At 43.7% G+C, this 24,814-nt stretch overlaps 1 protein-coding gene across 1 annotated transcript; it reads right to left on the bottom strand.

Annotated features, from left to right (window-relative positions):
- Window positions 1-544: 544 nt before the first annotated feature.
- Window positions 545-1,992, bottom strand: LOC125525878. The gene is made up of 3 exons (XM_048690886.1): window positions 1,819-1,992; window positions 1,493-1,770; window positions 545-869 (listed from the first exon to the last, which is right to left on the bottom strand). Exons 1-3 carry the CDS (start codon window positions 1,990-1,992, stop codon window positions 545-547), a joined length of 777 nt encoding a protein of 258 aa, XP_048546843.1.
- Window positions 1,993-24,814: the final 22,822 nt, after the last annotated feature.

Below are 24,814 nucleotides of genomic sequence, written 5' to 3'. Positions count from 1 at the left end.
ATGTATATTCAGTATATGTAGTTCAAATAAACATTTCCAAATGAGATTAGTTCACTTTTTAATACTCAACTTACCACTTTGCTCTCAACCCTGAACTACAAAACTAGTTAATGCACACATCCAACTTGTCAATCCGTTCAAGAATCAATCCCAAGCTTGGTTGACACTGGTTTTCACTAATGAGGCTGGTTTTCACCTTCTTGACTGGCCTATTAGCGTTGTGATGTCACACCTCCTTACATGTAGGACCCACCCAGAGAAAAATGGTATGTTCGTACCAATACCACATCAATCTCAGTTGCAATGTTTATACAACAACCATAGTAAATAGTAACAACACATATTATTGACTCTCCAAACACATATGCAAATATAATTTAAATCATAGCATCTTATACATGATATCACATACAATACTTTGAAGGAAGTTTAAGTAATACTTGTATACTAGTAGGAACAAAGTTCACTAGCCCCTACTACGACGACAACATCATATAATTCTCACAACATACTACTACTTGTCTTCAAGAACGACAACTCCAAACTAGACTATATTGTTCATGGTGACAAATGGACTCGAAGGAGTTTGCAAATCAAAACTTGGATTTTTGTTATCACCACCAATTGTAGATTGCAAGGCGAGTGCTTGCCAGAAATTAAAGCTATTCTCCATTTTCCATGGGCCAGCATCATCGAGCTCCACGTCATTGATGCTATAGCGTTGGCTTCCTGACCCTTTTCTTTGTAGCCTCATGAAGTACTTCTGTGCATGGCTCGAAATCTGGGCTGGAGTCCTACTAGTGACGAAGTACTTTGATATCTCCTTCCATTTTCCACGACCACATACACTCAACCCATGGAGAAAGAGCCTAGAATAACCATGTTCAAGATGAACTAGTTAGGTTAATTCTTTCAAGGACATATTGATCATTAATATATTGCTGAAAATGCAATAGTTGGAGTATTAAAACTTGTAACCAAATATTAACCCTTGTGCTAGGAAAGGACATCTCATTTTATCTTTTACGATGTTATAATATAATATGTGATAATAGATGATTATAAATGAATAAGGAATTTCATTACTAAAATGGTCATATGTTGATAATAGATATAAATAGACCATGTTAATACTTGCAATAGTAGTTTCATTCTTTACTATGAATATATAATTAACTACTCCATCTTTAGTTGCAAGGATAAGCGTTGGTGGTATTAACTTATTAATGGAAGCACAATAATGAAATAAAGTCGGTTGTTCACAAACAAAATATATACATCTTGGTACTATTGTTTCTGGTAAATGTGAAATGGGCACTATGAGTACAGTAAAAATAAAAAAATAAACCTCCGATTCATGATAATGAAAACCCACATAATAGTTAATAGTATGTTGTCTATTAAAATACACCCGACATATCCAAGCGAATAATCGAAATGAAATAATTTTTTAAATCCCATGGATAATTAGGAAGTATGAAACATGAATAACCTGTGTTCCTCTAGGGTCCAAAACCCCTTGGCACGTGGTGCAATCACTGGTTGAGGGATGCACATCTTATTCTCCAACACCACCTTATTCTCCTCCACCATCTGCACCTCTTCTTGTATCTCCATGGTTTGCATACTCTCTAATGGAAGACCAAACAAAATACCCATTCCTTCCATGACAACCTCCTCTTGCCATCCAAAGTTCTTATTCACAAGGCCATCCACGGTGTAAATCACACCATGGTCACTATTGGAACCATTGTACTCCTTCTCTGGACACTGCAACATATGCATCTCCATAACAAGATCATCATACAAGTCTGTTACCTGTTGCATGGTCTTCCTAGGGAACCATGCTTTGAGATTGGACACGATATCATGCTTCTTGTTCTTCTCATGGATGGTGCCATCATTGTTGTAGTAGTTGTTGAGACGTTCAATGATTGATCTCGCCCCCTCTACCTCAGAGGGGTTCCACTCCTGGTTGACTCTTTGATTCATGGAGGAAATTTGAGGCTTTTTAGGGGAAAACTTATGAGAGTTTGGATAAAACTATGAGAGGTATGATACCGAAAGAGTGTTTGTATGGAGATGATGATGAGGAGGGTACGATATTTATAGCATCACCATATAGAAAATCTTGTTCTGATGGTAAAACATGATTAAAAGACTATAAATACTAGTGACATGTATTTGCTATATGAAATATTATATCCGATTTATGGCATATCGAGGCTACAAATTTCATATCCCATTGTCAATATACTTTCGGTGGACAAGGAATGCATATTTCAATTGTACTAATAATGCCTCGCCCAAAATATATACACCTATGTCACATATATGATCCATTAAGTGCTATATAATCAAAGCGTATCTTACTATAAGTCATGATATTACGCACACTATTTTGACTTGCCATGTGACACAGTGTAGAAGGTCAAACACTGACATCAGAGTCTTGATCTTGTGCATCTTCTAAAGGATGTTCTAAAGAATCTATAAATGGCACAAATTGCATATATATTTCTCTACTCAATATTTCTTCTACGTGCACATCAATTTAGTGCACAACACAAACATTACGATTTAGATATACATATGGTTGACTGGTGAATGATCGCATGGGTGTATGATGCAAGAAAGTTAAGTCATGGGTAGAGACTAGTCTTTGCATTAAATTTAAAGATTTAATCCACATGATTGTGTCAAATTTCCATTGTTGCTAAAAATTTGAACTATTACATATGATCATCTCTCAAATTTCATACGGATTTCCTTGATTGCCAAACAAAGCCTCGATATGAACAACGCTTTCATATGTAACCATTATGACTTGTTTCATAAAAGATACTAATATGAAATTATATTATGTTGTACTATACTACGTGAAGGAAAAAAGTTGGATAGATTTTCAAAAGAGAAGAAAAAATACATAACCACCATGATCGGTACTATGGCACTCACCATTTCTCACAACTTCCCCATGATAGACCCACCTTATATAGGTGATGGACATACATTGATTTGTATGCGACTACCAATAAGGTCTGTATCATGTCATGCCATAGCAAATTATTACACATACTTCATGGGCACAATATATTTTCACATTCGTTGTTGTTATCAACCATGAGTTGCATAAACTACTTAAAACCTTTTGAGTATTCCAGGGTCATCTCGATTGAATCCGTTATCCATTTTTTACCCATTGCCTGCAAAACATGAAATTGCATAATAATTTGCATCACCTAATCGAGAAAACCAAATAAATCTCGCTAGAATGTCTCACAATAATTAACTAGATCTCACTTAAAATCACCCTTACTTCACTGTCCCACAATCACACACCACTTCAATGTGCAGCAGGCGCACGTCGCCTCACCATGGCGCCCACTCACCTTGCATTGTCAGTGATGTGGTAGTCGAGCAAAACTCTATGTCACAGTACCATTGTTTCCAATTCCTTTTTCTATGAGGGAACCGCGCAATCCTTATTCTATGCAACATGGTAGTCGAGCACAACCTTACGTCATCGTACCGATGTTCCCAATTCCTTTGTTTACGAGGGAACTGCACGATCTCCATTAAGTGCAATTTCTATTAACAAAGAACATGCCACAAAATAATTCAGTTGAAAAAATAATTAGTAATTTTTCTATTTACATTTCTTTCACTAACGCGTTCAACATTTTTTATGACACTCAAAACAATCACTGAATATGCACGTGACTTGCGACACTTCACCGGCGTCACATAATATCAGATCGAATTGTCACCCAACATGCCGAGGGAGGCTGCTCTAGGTGGCCATTAGCTTGTGATGGTCACCGTCATAGAAAATGATCTTAGATGATAGTTCTTTCCCCATCACAATGGTTTTCGTCACAAGAGATGGCATGTTTTATAGTGTGAGAACATTTTTGTTTGAACCTCAAAAATTTTCTCCATGATTACCTCCAGCTTGCTGAGTTGTACCTCATGCGACTCGACCTTGCTCAACCGAGTATTGACTTCATCAATTTGGTCTTAGATTTTATCCTCCTTGAGCCCTAGTGTTGTGACCTCATGACACAAAATGTCTAGCTACTCAGTGATCTCGTTATGCTTTGTGCGGGTGCCCATGGCCAGATTGAACACAACTCCGAAGCTTCACCCAGGAAAATCTAGAATCCCTTGCCAATGACTTCACCCTTCTGCCACCAACTAGATGGTGTCTACCGCCGCCATAGCTCAGACTGAGATAGAGGGATTTTAGGAGAGATCCCAACCCTTGCTTGATGTGAACCAATTCACCTCCGAGGATAGAAGTGGCTACTGATACCATGATAGGATCTGAGAACGAATTAGAGGAAACGAACACGAGATGGTCTCAGTAATCACCCTGAGATGAATAGTGAGACAACTTGCAGAGATCAGTCTAATTCACCAAGTACTAGCTATAGTTCTAAGCTAACTAAGGTATTATAATACCTGGGAAAGGGGAAGATGCAGATCCATCGATCGCTGAAGCTTTTATAACTAGCATTGTTTCGCTTAAACTTCGGTGAGGTTATTTTATTACCCAAGGTTAATGAGGCCGAAAGGACACAACAATATAGACCTATCCGCCTCCTTAATGTTGGTTTTAAAATATTCACGAAGGTTGCAACTATTAGGCTAAATTTGATTGTTGAACATGTGATTCGTCCTTCATAGACAACTTTTATGCAAGGCAGACACGGCCTAGATGGATTCGTTACCCTTCATGAAACAGTCCACAAATTACATCGGAAAAATTTGAATGGGGTGGTACTCAACATAGATTTTTTAAAAGCTTAGGACCAAGGCAAGTGGCCCTTTATTCAACAAAATCTCATAATGAAAGGATTATCTGAAGGAAATATGCCCTAGATGCAATAATAAAGTTATTATTTATTTCCTTATATCATGATAAATGTTTATTATTCATGCTAGAATTGTATTAACCAAAAACATAATACATGTGTGAATACATAGAAAAACAGTATGTCACTAGTATGCCTCTACTTGACTAGCTCGTTGATCAAAGATGGTTAACTTTCCTAGCCATTGACATGGGTTGTCATTTGATTAACGGGATCACATCATTAGGAGAATGATGTGATTGACATGACCCATTCCGTTAGCTTAGCACCCGATCGTTTAGTATGTTGCTATTGCTTTCTTCATGACTTATACATGTTCCTATGACTATGAGATTATGCAACTCCCGTTTACTGGAGGAACACTTTTTGTGCTACCAAACGTCACAACGTAACTGGGTGATTATAAAGGTGCTCTACAAGTGTCTCCGAAGGTACTTGTTGGGTTGGCGTATTTCGAGATTAGGATTTGTCACTCCGATTGTCGGAGAGGTATCTCTGGGCCCTCTCGGTAATGCACATCACTTAAGCCTTGCAAGCATTGCAACTAATGAGTTAGTTGTGGAATGATGTATTACGGAACGAGTAAAGAGACTTGCCGGTAACGAGATTGAACTAGGTATTGAGATACCGACGATCGAATCTCGGGCAAGTAACATACCAATGACAAAGGGAACAACGTATGTTGTTATGCGGTCTGACCGATAAAGATCTTCGTAGAATATGTGGGAGCCAATATGAGCATTCAGGTTCCGCTATTGGTTATTGACCGGAGACGTGTCTCGGTCATGTCTACATAGTTCTCGAACCCGTAGGGTCCGCATGCTTAATGTTTCGATGATAGTTATATTATGAGTTTATATGTTTTGATGTACTGAAGGTTGTTCAGAGTCCCGAATGTGATCACGGACATGACGAGGAGTCTCGAAATGGTTGAGATATGAAGATTGATATATTGGAAGCCTATGTTTGGATATCAGAAGTGTTGCGGGTGAAATCGGGATTTTACCGGAGTACTGGAGGGGTTACCGGAACCCCCCGGGGGTTAATTGTCAGGACCGGTTTTTTGGGATATTAATTTCCCAAAAGCGGCCCTTGTGCTCACCAGCCCCAGGATTACTGTTAGCTGATGAGACACCAACTTGTTACAGAAACTCCAAGCAAAATACAAAATATGTAGTACAAGACCATTCTGGCCTATGAGTACAACAAATGGTTTGCTAGTGGCTGTAGGCGGAAGCGGTTTGCGGATCACCAGCGTCTATGGGACTCCATTTCCCACAGGAACAGCTGACCAGGATAACTCCTATCTTCGCGCGGCTGATATCACCATTGCGTAGGGTTCGGGGCTGTCATCACAACGCTCCTCTCCACGCAAGAAATCTGGCCAAGACAATAGCCAGGGACAAGCCAGTGAGTACTTTGAATGTACTCGCAAACATTAAGAACACAGGTATAATATAGCCACTGATAATCATGCTTTAAAATATTCTATGATCACTTCGTCCGTTATGAAATAAGAATTCATGATGCATGCAAGCAGATCATTCAAATAAAACATGAGTAAACAATTAGGGAGTAGAAATGAAAAGCACCGATCGGGTGTCTGAAGCGACGCCTCGAAAGGATAATAATATGCAGCATGCCTCAGTCGGGCGTCTGAGTGACACCACAGAAGGGGCTTATATATAAAGGGAATAACAAGCATGCCACAGTCGGGCGTCTGTGCGACACCACATAAAGGGCTTATAAGTAAATGAAATAGCAAGCATGCCATAGTCGGGCGTCTGTGCGACACCATGTAAAGGGCTTATATAAGTAAATGAAATAGCAAGCATGCCACAGTCAGGCGTCTGTGCGACACCACATAAAGGTCTTATAAGCAAATGAAATAACAAGCATGCCATAGTCGGGCGTTCCAGTGATACTCGAGAATTCAAATAACATAAATGGTTAGTCCATAATAATAATAATCATAATCATCATACGTCACAAGTCATGATCCATGTTCTGGTTTAACAGTTTCTCCTCCGAAGACCGACACTAAGACCGACACTTGACCCATCCCAGACTGTAGTCCTTAACCATGGACACGGCTATTCGAATAGATATAATATCTCTGCAGAGGGTGTACTCATTACCCACGAGTAACGGATTTCTTTAGTCCTTCGGAACTAATTCCATCTACGGTCTTTTAGTCGAAAACACGCCTGACTTGCACACACCAGCTTAACTTTACTCGTGTCTGGAATCACCCAGACACCTGTTAAGCAAAACTCTAAGTGGGGAGGCTACAACCTCGCGTAGCATGGGATCAAATTTCTATCGCGCGCTCTAAGGGGTGGCCTCCCCTCTCGGTCCCAACCGGAAACACCCATGCCCCCGGACCAGGTGGCATGCCTACCGCATGCAGCCGGTATCTTCCACCATGGCCTCTTTGTACGGTGTGTGCTAGGACAGGGGTTGACAACTTACTGAACCGCACCCTACCTACGGCAGGGACAAGTGACAGCATGAAACAAGTATGGGGGTTACTGGAACAAGACTCGATCTACGGCCGACTCAGGAGGCTTAAGTATTTCCTGCATGATTAGTATAACAATTATGTTTCAATCCAACAGACAGTATCACTACTCATCATACCTCATCTTGCCATACCGGACACAACCGTCTCGACGGGGAACCAGAGATAAGCTCGTGTCTACCCAAGACAAAGACTTTCTCGGCTTCCTCCCGGTAGGCATAAAAGGCATGTGAGGATGATTACTGTCGCAAACTTATCCAGTTCCAGTTATATGAGATCACCAATATGCACTCATGAGTATGATCATATCCTCACAAAGAAAATAACGGATACTCCATGTCACGGTGGTGTTGTAACTGTATCAAACATCACACGCTAATATTATGCCAGGGTTCAAAAATGCTTGCCTTCAAGGTGTGGAGAGGTGAGGTGCTCTCCAAAACTTTTGAAAGTTTTCTCCTTCTTCAAACTCCTATTTTTGAAAATATTCAAATTAACACATAGTTTGAAAAAAGTACAAAAAAGTTGTTTGGAATTTTTTTAAATAAATATGAAAATAAACTAGACAATATTTTGAGAACAACAGAAAAAGAATCAAGTCATTTGGATTTATATTTAAAAAGTTATAGCCAGTCAAAGTTTAGTCAAATCTGTTTTTTTAAAACAGAAAAGAAAACGTTTCAAAAAGGAATACGCTTTCGGGCCAGGGGAGGCATACTCGGGGATTTCACGCCTTCACTTATCCAGCATGGACGGGCGCGTGGGTCACTGACAGTGGGTCCTCAGGGCCCACTATCAGGTTTGACCAGTCCTCTCTCCCTCCTCTTCTTCTGCCCGAACGGAGATGAGGCTCCGGCGATCAACGCCGGTGAACGGCGGCTCCCCGCGAGCTCCAGAGGGTCGGGATGGATCCGCAAGACCGGGGCGGTCTTCCCGGTGATCGTTGGGTCGCGGGGGTGGAGGGAGTCGCCGGCGGTGAGCTTCGCGGCGGCCGGTGGCTTCGGGAGAATTGGGGGTTCGCACTACGGTGGTTCTTGAGCGGGTTTGAGGTGTTGGGTGGCTCCGCAAGATTGAGGGGAGGAGGATGGTGGCTTTGGATAGGCTGGGGAGGCCTTGCTTGCGACGTATTGGACCGGAGAGCGGCGGCGGCCGAACTGGCCGGGGACGGGGAAGAAGGCTTCCCGCCGTCGCTTGCGGGCTAGGGGAACTCTAGGAGGATGGCTTGAGGCTGACTGGGTGCCTGGACGAGCTCGGGGACTCCTATTTATAGGTGGACGAGGTCGGTTCGCGGCCGCCGGGGATAAGCTTGGTGGCGAACCGCCGTTCTGTTGCCGCAGGCCACGTGGCGACGACGAGCGCTAGCAGACAGCTTGTAGATGAGGTCGAGCTGCTCCAGGGGCAGCTGGCGAATCGGGGTGGCTCGGGCGGCGCCGTCCGGGGCAGAGGCGCACTGTGGCCGGCCGCTAGCCGCCGTGGCCGACCTGACGGCGGTGCTGTAGGGAGCCAGGGGGGCTTGGCTGGTTCCTGCGAGCGGATGAGGTCGGGCATGGCTCTGCGGGCGAGTAAGGGCTAGGGGCGCGACGCGGCGGCTCGGGCGCACGCGCGTGCAAAATGCACGCTCTGGGCGCGCGCAGTGCACACTCGCTATGTGTTTGCTGAAATGCCAGCGTGTGCTAGAGGGCATAGGAGAGGCTGGGGGTTAGCAGGCCAGGGTTAGGGTTAGCTAGGAGCTTAGTAGACATGCCAGTATGTGCAGAGGGGCAAGATCACAGTGCAAAACAAAAATCATGCCAAAACTGGACATGCACACAAGTTGTTTGCCAGAATGCCAATGGCATTTTGGCAACTCTTGGGGTGGCCCAAATTTCCAGATTGGGGTCTCTTTAGATGATACAGAGGGTGGTGAGGTTAGTTTGCCAAAAGCAGAAACTTGTTAGTGCAAGTTTTGCAAAACTACAGTTCTGGGCAGAAGGAAAAGGGCATGTTTTCATGCATTTAAATTCCTCCAATGAGTCCACTTTCCTGGACTTAAGGGTTTTGTGTGGTGTACTACAAGCAGGAGAAAGCTCATGGTCACTAGAGAAAAATTTAATGGGGATGCAGTACAAATCACCAAGTTGGACCAGAATGAAAAAGAGGTTGATTCACTCGAATTTTTCAAAGAACATCAATGGGTTTTTGCATAAAGTTGCATAATATACTCCTATAAACATCCCCTAATTTTGGTGGAGGTTTTAAAGAAATCTTTAAATAGGCTGCAGTGCAAAATTGCTCTCTGGACCAGATTTGAAAACTTGGTGTAGAGCTCAAAATATTAAATGAAAGAAATATATTTTTGCATAAAAGTGATTTAAAAACATCACATGACACCTCCAAATTTTGGTTGGAATTTTAGATGAATTTATAAAAGGGTTGTAGTACAAATGGGACCCTAAAACCATGGGAAACCATTTTAAAGAAATGAAGATCAGGAAAAACAATTATATAATTAATCCCATAGATAAAAGAAAAGTTTTCTTGAGAGGGTAAACAAGTCCAACACTATATTTGGAAAGTTTTTCACTTGAGGTAAAAACTCCATAATAATAAGGAAAAGAATGTCTCTGAAATCAAAAGAAAATCCAGAAAATAAAAGTTTAAATTTCCTGGCAAAATTTTAATTAATAAAACAAGATTAAAATTTTGGGGTGTCACATTAATGGGCCTTAGTGGGCCTTAGTGGAGAAGAGGAGAGGCGGCCAGGGCAAGGGCCGCGCGCCCCTCCCCCCTAGTCCGAATAGGACAAGGAGAGGGGGGCGGCGCCCCCCCTTCCTTCTTGTCCTCCACCTCTTTGGCCCCAAGTCCTAATCCAACTAGGAAAAGGGAGGGAGTCCTACTCCCGGTGGAATTAGGACTCCTCCTGGCACGCCCCCTCTCCTGGCCGGCCGCACCCCCCTTGCTCCTTTATATACAGGAGCAAGGGGGCACCCCAAAGACACAACAATTGATCGTTTGATCTTTTAGCCGTGTGCGGTGCCCCCCTCCACCATAGTTCACCTCCATAATACTGTAGCGGTGCTTAGGCGAAGCCCTGCGTCAGTAGAACATCATCATCGTCACCACGCCATCGTGCTGACGATACTCTCCCTCAACACTCGGCTGGATCGGAGTTCGAGGGACATCATCGGGCTGAACGTGTGCTGAACTCGGAGGTGCCGTGCGTTCGGTACTTGATCGGTTGGATCGTGAAGAGGTACGACTACATCAACCGCGTTGTACTAACGCTTCCGCTTTCGGTCTATGAGGGTACGTGGACAACACTCTCCCCTCTCATTGCTATGCATCACCATGATCTTGCATATGCGTAGGAATTTTTTTGAAATTACTACATTCCCCAACAGTGGCATCTGAGCCAGGTTTTATGCATAGACGTCATATGCACGAGTAGAACACAAGTGAGTTCTTTTTTACCATGAATACTGTAGGGCTTGCACCCCACAGCATTTTATTAATAATAAAAGCAGTAACCATATAGTGCTTCCTCAAGGTGAGTAAAAAAAGAAGAAAAAAGAAAAGAGGAAACTAAAGTAGGCTATACAAAGGAGGTGTGCACTATACCTAATAATTACAATGTTACAATGAAGCAACTCTCCTCAAGGAGGTAGAAAATCAATCCACTTAAGTAAGGCCTCTCTATACTTTCGTTTGATTCTGTGAGAGAGCAGAGTGAGATCTTGAATGAAGCCATTTCTCCACGCCCTGAAAGATGGCATGATGTTCCTGAAAGCTCTGTCATTCCTGATCTTCCAAATATTCCACCAGGCCGTGAAAACCACCTCCCCAAAGAAAGGTTTGTTGAAATCCTTTATAGCATGGCAAGCAATCTCCACCATATCATCATTGTCTTTCCATACAATTTGCAGATAAATCCACACACGAACACTGAAATTGCACTGGAAAAAGAGGTGATTTCTATCTTTGAGTATCCTAGTTGGACAAAGAACACATTCTGGTCCCTCATTAATCTTCCAATGCCTCCATTGGATCATGTCTTTAGTGTTAACCCTGTCCATTATAACAAGCCAAGCAAACATCTTGATCGACATTGTACATCAGCTTTTCCATATCCACCCCAGAATGGGGTTAGCTACCATTGGTGATATAAGTCATACTGCTTACCAGCATGTCATACTTTGGTTCGGCGGTATTGTTGGATGAAGCGGCCCGGACCGACATTACGCGTACGCTTACGCGAGACTGGTTCTACCGATGTGCTTTGCACACAGGTGGCTGGCGGGTGTTAGTTTCTCCAACTTTAGTTGAACCGAGTGTGGCTATGCCCGGTGCTTGCGAAGGTTAAAACAACACCAACTTGACAAACTATCGTTGTGGTTTTGATGCGTAGGTAAGAACGGTTCTTGCTAAGCCCATAGTAGCCACGTAAAATTTGCAACAACAAAGTAGAGGACATCTAACTTGTTTTTGCAGGGCATGTTGTGATGTGATATGGTCAGGACATGATGCTAAATTTTATTGTATGAGATGATCATTATTTGTAACCGAGTTATCGGCAACTGGCAGGAGCCATATGGTTGTCACTTTATTGTATGCAATGCAATCGCCCTGTAATGCTTTACTTTATCACTAAGCGGTAGCGATAGTCGTAGAAGCATAAGATTGGCAAGATGACAACGATGCTATGATGGAGATCAAGGTGTCGCGCCGGTGACGATGGTGATCATGACGGTGCTTCAGAGATGGAGATCACAAGCACAAGATGATGATGGCCATATCATATCACTTATATTGATTGCATGTGATGTTTATCTTTTATGCATCTTATCTTGCTTTGATTGACGGTAGCATTATAAGATGATCCCTCACTAAATTTTCAAAGTATAAATGTTCTCCGTGAGTATGCACCGTTGCTAAAGTTCTTCGTGCTGAGACACCACGTGATGATCGGGTGTGATACGCTCTACGTTCAAATACAACGGGTGCAAAATAGTTGCACACGCGGAATACTCAGGTTAAACTTGACGAGCCTAGCATATAACAGATATGGCCTCGGAACACGGAGAACGAAAGGTCGAGCGTGAATCATATAGTAGATATGATCAACATAGTGATGTTCACCATTGAAACTACTCCATCTCACGTGATGATCGGACATGGTTTAGTTGATTTGGATCACGTGATCACTTAGAAGATTAGAGGGATGTCTATCTAAGTGAGAGTTCTTAAGTAATATGATTAATTGAACTTAAATTTATCATGAACTTAGTACCTGATAGTATCTTGCTTGTCTATGTTGATTGTAGATAGATGGCCCGTGTTGTTGTTCCATTGAATTTTAATGCGTTCCTTGAGAAAGCAAAGTTGAAAGATGATGGTAGCAATTACACGGACTGGGTCCGTAACTTGAGGATTATCCTCATTGCTGCACAGAAGAATTACGTCCTGGAAGCACCGCTGGATGCCAGGCCTACTGCAGATGCAACTAACGACGTTAAGAACGTCTGGCAAAGCAAAGCTGATGACTACTCATAGTTCAGTGTGCCATGCTTTACGGCTTAGAACCGGGACTTCAACGACGTTTTGAATGTCATGGAGCATATGAGATGTTCCAGGAATTAAAGTTGATATTTCAAGCAAATGCCCGGATTGAGAGATATGAAGTCTCCAATATGTTCTACAGCTGCAAGATGGAGGAGAATAGTTCTGTTAGTGAGCATATACTCAAGATGTCTGGGTACTGCAATCACTTGATTCAACTGGGAGTTAATCATCCGGATGATAGCATCATTGACAGAATTCTCCAATCACTGCCACCAAGCTACAAGAGCTTCGTGATGAACTATAACATGCAAGGGATGGATAAGACGATTCAAGAGCTCTTCGCAATGCTAAAGGCTGCGGAGGTAGAAATCAAAAAGGAGCATCAAGTGTTGATGGTCAATAAGACCACCAGTTTCAAGAAAAAGGGCAAAGGGAAGAAGAAGGGGAACTTCAAGAAGAACAGCAAGCAAGTTGCTGCTCAGGAGAAGAAACCCAAGTCTGGACCTAAGCCTGAGACTGAGTGCTTCTATTGCAAGCAGACTAGTCACTTGAAGCGAAACTGCCCCAAGTATTTGGCGGATAAGAAGGATGCACTACTAGGGAAAACCTTAGACACAGAATGTTACCAGTAGCGCTTGTTAAAATGAGGCACTACTGCTACTTAGCAGTAGCGCGTCTGCTAGAACCGCGCTACTGTTACCCGCTTAGCAGTAGCGCGGCAGGGACAGAACGCGCTACTACTATAATTGCCACACCGTTCCCAACGTGCTAGGTATAGTAGTAGCGCCCTTCTACGAACAGCGCTACTACTACGGATTTTAGCAGCAGCGCATTTTGCCTCCCCACGCTACTGTTAAAGCTATTTTCACCTAACCCCCCGCGCGGCCTGATTCCCTCTCCTCTGCTTCCTCCCCCAATTCAACTCTACTATTCCTCGTCGCCTCCGCCTCGCCGCTGTCTCCCCCGACCCCGCCTCGCCGCCATCTCCCCCGACCCCGCCTCGCCTCCGCCTCGCCGCCGTCTCCCCCGACCCCGCCTCGCCGCCGTCTCCCCTGACCCCGCCTCGCCGCCCTCTCCCCCGACCCCGCCTCGCCGCCGTCTCCCTCGACCCGCCTCGTCGCCGTCTCCCCCGACCCCACCTCGCCGCGCCTCGGTGCCGCCGTCTCCCCCGACCCCATCTCTCTCCCCGCCCTCTGTAAGCACTCTCCCCTTCCGATCCCTCTTCTCTGCTTAGTATGAACCCTAGCTATTTAGTGCTAGTTAGTATGAACCCTAGGCTATTTTTAGTGCTAGTTAGTTAATTACTTATATGGTAATTAGGGCAGTATTTCCTAGGTACTAATTAGTTAGTAAGAACTAGGTACTGATTAGGTATTAGTTTATTTTTATTTATAGTAAGTTTATTTTTAGTAAGAACTAATTGAATTAATAGAACTCGTTAGTAAGAACTTGTTGCTATTTTTTTAGTTAAAGCAATTTTTCTCGCATCGACGTGGACGATGCCCATCCCGCATCCTCGTCGTCGAGTCGGCGGAGGACGACACCTGCTTGATCAGATGGGCCATGTCCGGGACTGGGCTCCGCCGGGGTGGTACTGGGAGGCGCTACCTACCGGGGGGCGCAGGTTGGTGAGGAGCCAGCCTGTCGTTGACCCAAACCATCTTTGGTGGCGGTCGCATGGGCCAGTGACGGTCCAGAGGCTCGAGGACTCCGCGGAGGTGGTGCGTCACCGTGTCAGTGAGGAGGACGCGCACGTTCGTCGCTACTTGTTTGCGTTGGAGCACATGTTCTCTAATACCCGGCAGGTTCTCCAGGGATCTCACTGGAGCTATGATCCCGTGATGGTTCCTTCTCTGTGGGTGTCCACCGCCCGCGCCAATACCCGTCGTGTGCTAGGGTTTTAGTTGTACTAGTGATGTTATATGTATGACACTATTCGGGATGTATTAGTGATAATATTCGACGATGTACAGACGCATGAGATGATTTACTTTTGCTTATTGAATGCATGCTAATTTGAGTCCTATAAGATATTTTGAAATGTATATCTTGTGTTGCTCAATATCCAAGTGGCCAGTCATGTTTGCAGGTTACACCTCCGAGTGGCCTATGTTTTGCCGGAGTGTTGATTCATTTCCGTTCCGGCAAATTTCAGGCGCTCGATATGTCCTATTTTAGCAAAGGTCATGCCGGATTTTTCCGTGAATTTTGGCATGACTTTTGCCAGAATATGTAGGAAATATCAAGTGCCCCGGATTTGTGTGTTGTGTATCCTGGTAGTTGTCTTTGATCGATTTTAAATTAATGTTTTACCTATGAACATAGGAAATGTCTGACGACGAAAAGGATTTCGGTATTTGCAAATACTGCGAAGACGAGCGCAGCCTGTGTGATGGAATCTTCCTAGATGATGATAGGTGCTTCAGCATCAAGCTGGACGAGAACTTCTAAGTGGATACAGTAAGTCATAACGACAAGTCTTTTTTCGTAATTAAGCATGACATCTGCTTCATTTGCTTCAACTTATATTTTTTTTACTATTCTACTAGCTTATCCCCTGCCATGCAAGAGTTTTTGTATTGGATAAGATAGGTTTCAGTCATACTATGGAGGTAAAGAAAGTTTACTTGAAGACCGAGCATGGTTATATTTTCCACGCAAAATTATACAATTCAGAAGACTACACCTATTTTGGATGCAAAACATGGCGAGCACTATGCAAGACTTATGCCTTTGAGCCTGATATGGTTATCACCTTTGATATTCGTCCGGAAGATGATATTGAAGGTAATACCGACATCTGGGTCAATGTGCAGACGCCTCCAGTTACACCATTATGTAAGTTTCTCAACCATATTTATGTCTTTGATATTGTTTATTCAAAAATAGTTGACAACTAATTTCAATTGTCAGCTTATTTCGGTTCAAGCAAACATGTCCAGCGCTTGGTAGACAGGACCTACTACTGTCCCGGGGCTGAACTAAACTGTGAGGAGCTAAGTCATTATGTTTCATGGCTTGAGGATCTTGATACTGTCAAGACAAATTTTCTTCCTGCACTTAGAAATGTTAGTACTGAAAACGTGCGACCAATAGTGTTCGTAATGAACTACGGTCACATCTATTTAGGAAGGATGGTAAGATTTTTACTATTTGTCCTCAGTGCATCTTTTCCATACATTATTTGTGAAGCTAAACTTCATTGCTAAGTATGTTACCATACGATGTTCTTCAACAGGGACTCCCGATGAATGTTGTGCCTTATGGGATCGAGACTAAAGGTACCATGAGTATTATTAGCTTATGGACAAGATATCCTACATGTTACTTTAGTGCATTCAAGATCAGCGATGGATGCTTAATAGTGCAAGACTGGACAAATATGTGATGGGGGAGCACAGAGAAGTACTAGGGGGCAGCAAATAGATGTGCTACCCACAATTAGGAGACAGGTTCATCTGCATGCTCCAACTTGATCAAGGAGGAGAGCTACACATGTTTTATGTTATTTTACCTAAGAGAGAGCAGCAGAAGTGATTAGCTAGCTAGAAATGAGTTTGAGGATTATGATGTGCTACATTATTACTATGATGATAAAATAGCTAGTGTTGGTGTTAATGACTATGATGATTATTATTAGCTAGTGTTGGTGGTGATTAGCTAGCTAGAATGAGAGTTTGAAGATGATGATGTGTGCTACACTATGACTATGATGATTAAATAGCTAATGTTGGTGGTAATGACTATGATGATGATTAAATAGCTTGTGTTGGCGGATTAGATTCAAGTGGAGGCAACATGTGGTGCACATCGAAAGTACTACTAGTCCAAACTAGATCAAGTTTGGATTCGTAGTATACTTTTGACATGCACCACATATTGCCTCCACTTGAAATTAATCCACCTTCATTTGACACACTGTTATGGACATAATGATGTAAACCTCATAACTAGTATTGTACCAATATTTGTACGACGGTGCATAAATACACTAAAAATAAAAAATAAAAAAAAGAATACTAGTAGCGATGGACAGAAAACACGCTGCCAGTAGTTACATTAGCAGTAGCGTTGGATTGAACAAACGCTGCAGCTACTTATTGAACAAACGCACGCGTTACTGCTAAGCAATAGCTGTAGCGCCTTATTAGTAGCGCGCCTACCCGCGCTACTAGTGAGCACAAAACCAGCGCTACTGCTAGGGTTTTCCCTAGTAGTGATGCCAAGGTGAACAAAGGTATATGTGATATACATGTTATTGCACTACCAAAAAAATACACTTCCGTGATGATACGTGTTTGTCACAGTAGGTCGCTTTTTTTTGTCATGCATGTACATCCATGACAAATTTATGACAGAATCAAGATAGTCATACGTGTGCTGTCGTAGAAGTGTTCCATGACATTACCAAAATTATCATCACGGAAGTGTCCACTTCCATGACGATAAATCGCGCGTCACAGAAGTGCTTTTGTCAAGGGTAACCGACACGTGGCATCCACTGTAACGGAATGCCGTTAAGCTATCGGGTCGGGTTTTGGATCCGATAACCCGTTAACAGCCACGACCAATGGGAAATTTCCACGTGTAAAATTCTTATTGGCCGGACGAAACATGTGTCAGCTCGTCAGTGGGTCAGATAGGCGCCTATGATACGTCGACACGTGGCATGGCCCAACAGAGGCCCATTCCTGTGAAAAGGCCGGCCTGTTTGACTTGGTCAAAAGGTGGCGGGCCGGCCCATGGAAAGCCTGTTAATGGCCTATTCGCATAGAGCCCATTTACAGCCCGCTAAGCCAAGGCCCGTTACGCCCTCTCCGAATTAGGCCCAGTAGCGTCATCTAGGCCATCCAATATGATTCGAGCCCGTTTTCACTTCTGGCCCATGTATAGCCCATGACGTCTTTCGGCCCATATGAGGCCCTTTGTAACTCTTGGCCCATTAGCGGCCCGTGCTGAAACTGGCCCCTAATGAACAGTGTATTACTTTACACCCATTAACGGCCCGTGGTGAAACTGACCCGTAATGAACAGTGTACCACTTTATACCCATTAACGGCCCGTTATTCCGTTGGGCCGTTTCCAGCCCAAGTTAACTTTCAGCCTTCTGAGGGCCCATTTATTCTTGGGCTCATTTTCAGCATTCAGTTACTTACGGCCCGTTACTGTCATTTTCTGCTTGTGGGCCAAATTCAGCCCGTCGTTATAGTCGCCCCGGTTGTGGACCGTTAGTCTGTTGGGCCAATTTCATAGCATCACCAAATACGGCATATTAACGGCCCGTTATGGTCAGCCCATACAACGTACAATTTCCATTAAAGGCCCGTCTACGGCCCGTTAAAGGCCCGTACAAGACCCATAAATGAGCCGACGGCCCATGGATCCTATGAGACGTACAAGGCCCATGGATCCTACGAGATGTAGAAGGCCCATGGATCCTATGAGACGTAGAAGGCCCATGGATCCTACGAGACGTAGAAGGCCCATGGATCTGATGGCCCGTGAAGGGCCATGGTCGGGAAAATTGGCCCCCGTTTGAATGATATAGCATATTCAAAGAATTATCCTACTCAATACTATCACCTCTAAAAAGCCTACACTATTACAACAAAGAGATCAAGGCATAGAAAGGTAGAATAATCCTACACTATACAATAAAGAAATTACAGCCGATTCTACCCACTGGGCATTATGGTTCGGCATAGGTGATAGTAAAGCATACACAAACAACAAATTACATACACTGGGCAAATACAGCTCATACATCATGGACGCGCATCAACTTAACTCCATTTGAACTATAATCTCTTCAGAAAATAGGATTGGCCGGATTCAGATAGCACAAATTTCAGTCTGCAAAATCTCCAATTCCTTCATGGTTACCTCAGTGTCTTGTTTCATTTTTTTGACTCCTGCATCTAATACATGCATGTCAAGTCTCAACTTGTTGATTATACGTTGACAATCATGTACACGTTGTCTTACCACCTCTAGTTGATGCTCGAGAACATCAGCACATTCCAATTCCAATCCATAATCATTCGGTAACGGCCATGCCGCACTGCTCGCAGATCTTTGTGTTGATGTCACTTCATCCTGAAATGTTTCTGTAAGTACACATGACTAGGGCAAAAATATAGTTACAACAGTGAAGCGAACAAGACACTATTTTGTACTACATGGCAAAACAGGACTAACAATAATGTTACACGTCACTTTAAAAAAATGTTACACGTCATGAAGCATAAGCAGGTGATATTTTAAAAATTATAAAGAAGATAGTCTGTGCAGCCTGCATACAGAAATCTCTCTTAGCTCACCAGAGGAGCATGATGTTGGGGCCCAATCGAAAACACAGACAAGTTACAAATTTAGACAGCACATTGCATATAAGTAAGCAAGCAGTTGGCCATTCTATGCCTCAATTAAAGTCTTAGGGAGCATAATGAACAGCAGAGGGTTTCATACAAACGTACTACAGCAGGCAAAACTATGCAATCATTAGCGTAGTATAAACTAGATTGTGAGCCTCACGCAATAATAGTTGGTTAATAGACTTCAAAGCTTCAGGAACACTTTGGCAGAGTAATTAAATGGTAAGGCCTTTAATTATGTCAACTAATAGTGATACAAGTACCGAACATCAGGCATGATTATTTGGGCATCTCATTAACTGAGGACAAATAAAGCAATTGAAAAGAGAAAATTAACTATGCCTGAAACAAACAAGGAATTAAACGGTTGAGTTGCATACAGTGACTTACCTTAGCAGGTTGAAGAGGCTCAGCGCAGCTCCTACTTCTCTTGCAAGGCTCCTTCCTAACATCTTGTACTTGGAAATCCTCAATCTTATCTTCATTGCACCCCCTCTGCAAGGTGACACAAACTAGTTAGTCGTCTCCTTGGAAGATAAATATGCATACTTTCCAGTCTGTGAACACAAAAGGATGAGATTATAACAAAACAACACCACATAATGAAACATGCCGCATCTCTTGAACTTGCACACAATGAAATGAGCATTTACTATGTCTGCACTATGTAAAAATTAGGCATACCTTCGAACTGGATCTCCAGGTACTCTTGGAGAGCCTACTGTAGTGTACAGCCAAACCTTTATGTCACCTATGAGTTAGACAAGGCCCCACTACAGCAGCCCTTAGTGTTTAAATCGTTGACAAGCTCTGTTAGAGTGTTAGGTCAAGAGCAGCAAGTAATCAAAGCAAACCGTCCTAGTATGGCTGGCTGATGCAAACAAGCAATTGAACAGAAGTGTGAGCAAATCTTACATATGAAGAAAAGAAGCAAAGAAGGAGGCTTAAAGACCATCACTTGACTGACCAGATTTAAGGGGCATTTAAACATCATGTGCAACGTATGAACTAACATAAACATTGTATATTCCAGATTCTACAATGGAATGCACATGTATTAGGTTATGCCATGTATGATGATGCCTAAATGTACAGATAGCAGGCAGATCATTGCACGCACAATTGAATTGCAGGTTAAGGGCCAGTTCAATTCCGCCTTTTTAGGTCATATTGTCAAAATAAGCCATAAAAGATGTAAAGAAGTCATTTTTGAGTTATGGGCTTGGGCTTAACTAATTTCGCTTTGGAGGGGGGTGTTTCGGGTAGAACCTCACTAAAAATTGAAGGGAAGGGGAATAGTGAAATGACTCTGTTGTCTGCCTATATTACACTCAAAATGCAACTGCTGACGCCCGTGTCACACCTGACCCTCAAGTAAAAACAAACATGCAAGCATTCATTGCCCTGCCCGCTTGCATCTCCTCTCCCCTTTCCCTCTACCTCGATCCCCTGCCTGCAGCACTAGGGTTCCTCCAGCGAGCCGTCGCCACTGGTCCCATCTGGCCTTGTCCTCGACGATGCTATGTCCAGCTAGGCTACATGGCCGGCGGGTAGGGGCAAATCTCCCTGGCTTCTCCTCCCTCTGGCGCCGCCCCTCATTCTCATGGTCTCCAGCAGCTGCTCCACTGTGGTTCGTCCAACGCACTACTCCAGCGGGCGCTGCACAACTACGGCTGATGCCACACTACGGTAGAAGGCACCTTATTCCCCCTCCCCTCCTCCCAGGCCATGGCCTTGAGGTGCTGTTGAAGGATGAGCTCATCCAACAAGGTGAGGATCTCCTCTGATTTTTTGCCAAATTTTCATTCTGATCCACTATACGATGAATTGCTATGAGCTGCTTCTGCTGCTATATGATGCATTGCTATGAGCTGCTCCTGCTGCTGCTATATGATGAATTGCTATGAGCTGCTGCTGCTGTATGATGAGTTGCTATGAGCTGCTGCTGCTATATGATGAATTGCTATGAGCTGCTGCTGCTGCTATATGATGAGTTGCTACAAGCTGCTCCTGCTGCTGCTATATGATGAGTTGCTACAAGCTGCTCCTGCTGCTGCTATATGATGAATTCCTATGAGCTGCTCCTGCTGCTGCTATATGATGAATTGCTATGAGCTGCTCCTGCTGCTGCTATATGATGAATTGCTATGAGCTGCTGCTGGTATATGATGAATTGCAGACTGCTGCTGCTGTATAATGAGTTGTTATGAGCTGCTGCTGCTATATGATGCTTTTAGGTGGTGCTGCAATATGATAATAACCAGCCACTTGGACCATCGAATTTCAATAAATAATTGTTCTTCATTTAAATGTGGGTCATGCGTTCTTCGTTTAAATTAGGCAATGGGATCTCTATGGAAAACATTGACCAAAGTAGATTGTGCCAAGTAGATGGTATCTTTGTATTTGCATTTTGAGCAAATAGTGATGGTCTGTTTTCCTATCATATTAATTACTGCACTGGGTTCAATTTGTGATGTTTGCAAGTCAAATTAATTTCCATATGGGCAGCAAAATGAAAAAAATATAATGCAATCTAGACTTTCCACTGATCATACCAAAGATAAGCTGAAAACGCAATGAAAAGAACTGGTTGGCTTATTACATGGAGCTTATATTCACAGGTGCTTATTTTCTTAGGATAACTTGTAATAACTGTCCCTAAGAAACTTGGCTAATAGAACTGGCATACAAATAACATGTCACGATGATTGCAATGGAGGAGTGACGTACCATAGCACACTGTATAGGCTCACCGCTGCCTCTCCTTTTTTTGTGATGTTCCATGAAATTGCCACATACATCTTGTACTTTTTCATTGTGTAACCCTATCTGCAAGTTGACACGGCTAATTTCAGACATCTCTACATGATACTACATTGCATATCCCTTGCGCATATTTAAACCACCAATTAACGATTGTGTGCATACCATAAACTAGCCATGACTCTGTATGCTGGACTAGCAGGCACTCTAAGGGAGCCTAATGTAGTGCACTGGAATTCCTACATGCCACCTACGATTTTGTGTAATGTACTGCCCCTGTTCCTAAATATATGTCTTTGCAGAGATTCTAGTATGGACCACATACAGATGTATATAGATGCATTTTCGAGTGTAGATTCACTCATTTTGCTCCGTATGTAGCCTATAGTGGAATCTCTAGAAAGACTTATATTTAGGAACGGAGGTACGAGGTAGTATCATGTATGACATCTACATATCTAATTTAGCAGCCACTAGTAGAAATCATTGTCTGCACAAAGGGATTACTAATTGAAAATCCTAGCAAAGCACGCTGGCAGGAACAGAACAATACAAGAGAGAGAGACGCGCTTACAAGATCATAGCAATGCCTCAGTCCAGGATCTTGGTTGGCCAAGCTCTTAGATCCAGAAGAAACATCATCCTTGTAGTTTTTGCCATCTGCATAATAGGTAACAGCGACCGGTTAGTATATTTGAAGTACATCGGGCAGGTGATGCTGGACGGGTTTAAAGGTGACAAATACCTAGGCCGTGGCGGGTGCTTGGCATCTCTCCCGACTGTGCGAATCAGGTTAGAAACATCGAGGGTGATGACGCTGCGCTGGCTGTCGGGGTCCGGTAAGGAGATCTAGAACCGTCGAGTAGGGTGTTTGTGGAGCGGCTCCGGTAGGGTGGACTACGGTGTGGGTGAAGTGGATCTATGGCCGTGGACGAGGGCATAGGTGAAGCTGCTCTGGTGGTTGGGTTAAGGATGGTGTCGACGATGCAGATCTGCGGCCGTGGACGGGGCGTCAGAAGCTGCTCCGGTAGGTTGGATGAGGGTGTGAGGAAGCAGATCTGAGGCCGTGGACTTGTGAGTTGGCAAAGCGGCCCCGGTAGGGTTGAGAATGGTATAGGCGAAGCTACTCCGATAGGGTTGAGGAAGGTGTCGGCGAAGTGGCTCTGGTAGGGTTGAGGAAGGTGTCGGCGAAGAGGATCAGAGGCCGTCGACGGGGGCGTCGGTGGGGCGGCTCTGGGGGGTGTGGACAAAGCATCTCTGGTGGGGAGTACGAATGGGCCGCTGCATATGCGCGGCCATTGACGAGAGTACCGGCGAAGCAGATCCGGCGTCGTGGACAAGGCCGGCACTGAATGGGCTGTGGTATAGTGGTGGATGAGTAGTCTACTTGTTTCTAGGGGAGGTGGGAGGGGTAGATGCGGCCACAGAAGCAGATCCGGCGAGGTGGACGCCCCTGGCAGTGAATGGGCTATGGTACGCCGGTGGATGAGCAGTCTAGGGTTTCGAGAGGGGAGGGGAGAAAGGGCGATGAAGTACGGACGGCATGATGTAAGATGCTCTGGTGTTGTGGAGTTAGTCATTTTTGCGGGAGGGGAGAGGAAATGGGGGTGCCGTGTAGTGGGGGAACCGGAAGTTACCAAAGCAGCCCCGACCTATCATGTAGATGAGGGCAGTATTGTAAGTTTTGGTCTCCATGCACCAAGGACAAAAGGGGGATTTCGCATGCTAAAGACTAAGGTGGCGGAAATTTTAGAAGGAGGCGGGAGATTTTGCCGCCCGCGGGATCGTTCGTATCCAGTTTCAACTAATTTTGGACCGTGCTAGCGGGAAGGTCATGCTAGACTGTGTACACGGGGCACGCGTCAGCAGTTAATAACTGGTGTGAAGTCCACCCCAGAAAAAAGAAAATAACTCGGGATGATGCGCCGATAACTTGGACGTTCACACGGGCGCGGCCAATCGTACGGGTGTAGTGGCGCGTTCACAAAAAAGGGATCAAACGCTCAGCCTATGTATTTCTCGTGTAAATAGATAATTTAGTGCCATTGGTTATTTACTTTAAACATAATGCATTGACGTGTTAGTGTAGAGGCGCACAAAAAGAAATGGATATTGTAGTCAGCTACTTAAAAGTGTTACCTCATATGATTACATAGCCTCCATTTCATAAATTGCGTACCTGTTGAATTCATATATGAATATTACATATATTATTTCAAAATAGAAACTTAAATCATCCAAGACTAATGAATGTGAATGCAAGAGTAACAATGGTGCATGTTCATGATAGCTACATTGGTTGTTTGAAGAAACATCACTGTAACTTTGGCATGCACAACTAAAAAGGCTTATTTAAATAGATAAAATGTGATATGTGAGTGTCCAATCTTTATAGCGTTGAATCGATATTGTACCTTTGGCCACGATACGTAGTAGATATTGACTTATGTTCAAGCGATGCACGTCCACGATCGCTAGATAGTGATACGTGAATGAATTGTGGAATCTCTCTCACATGCATACATATGTCATTTCCCTGTGGGCATCGGAATCACACATGTGCACTTCGTGTATTTCTCTCCCTCCGTCAGGGTTAAATTCGTCTTTCTACCCCGTCCTACAAGTCCCTCACACAGAAACACACACGCTCTCTATGTCTAACACGCCCACCCCTTTAATTCCGCCCACCCACAGCCACTAATGTCTCTCACACATTTGCTATCTACCTATCCCTTAAT

The sequence above is a fragment of the Triticum urartu genome, chromosome 7, assembly GCF_003073215.2.
Source record: "Triticum urartu cultivar G1812 chromosome 7, Tu2.1, whole genome shotgun sequence".
NCBI classification, from domain to species: Eukaryota; Viridiplantae; Streptophyta; class Magnoliopsida; order Poales; family Poaceae; genus Triticum; species Triticum urartu.
The sequence above is the reverse complement of the archived record's forward strand: the minus strand, read 5'-3'. Positions and strand labels throughout refer to the sequence as shown.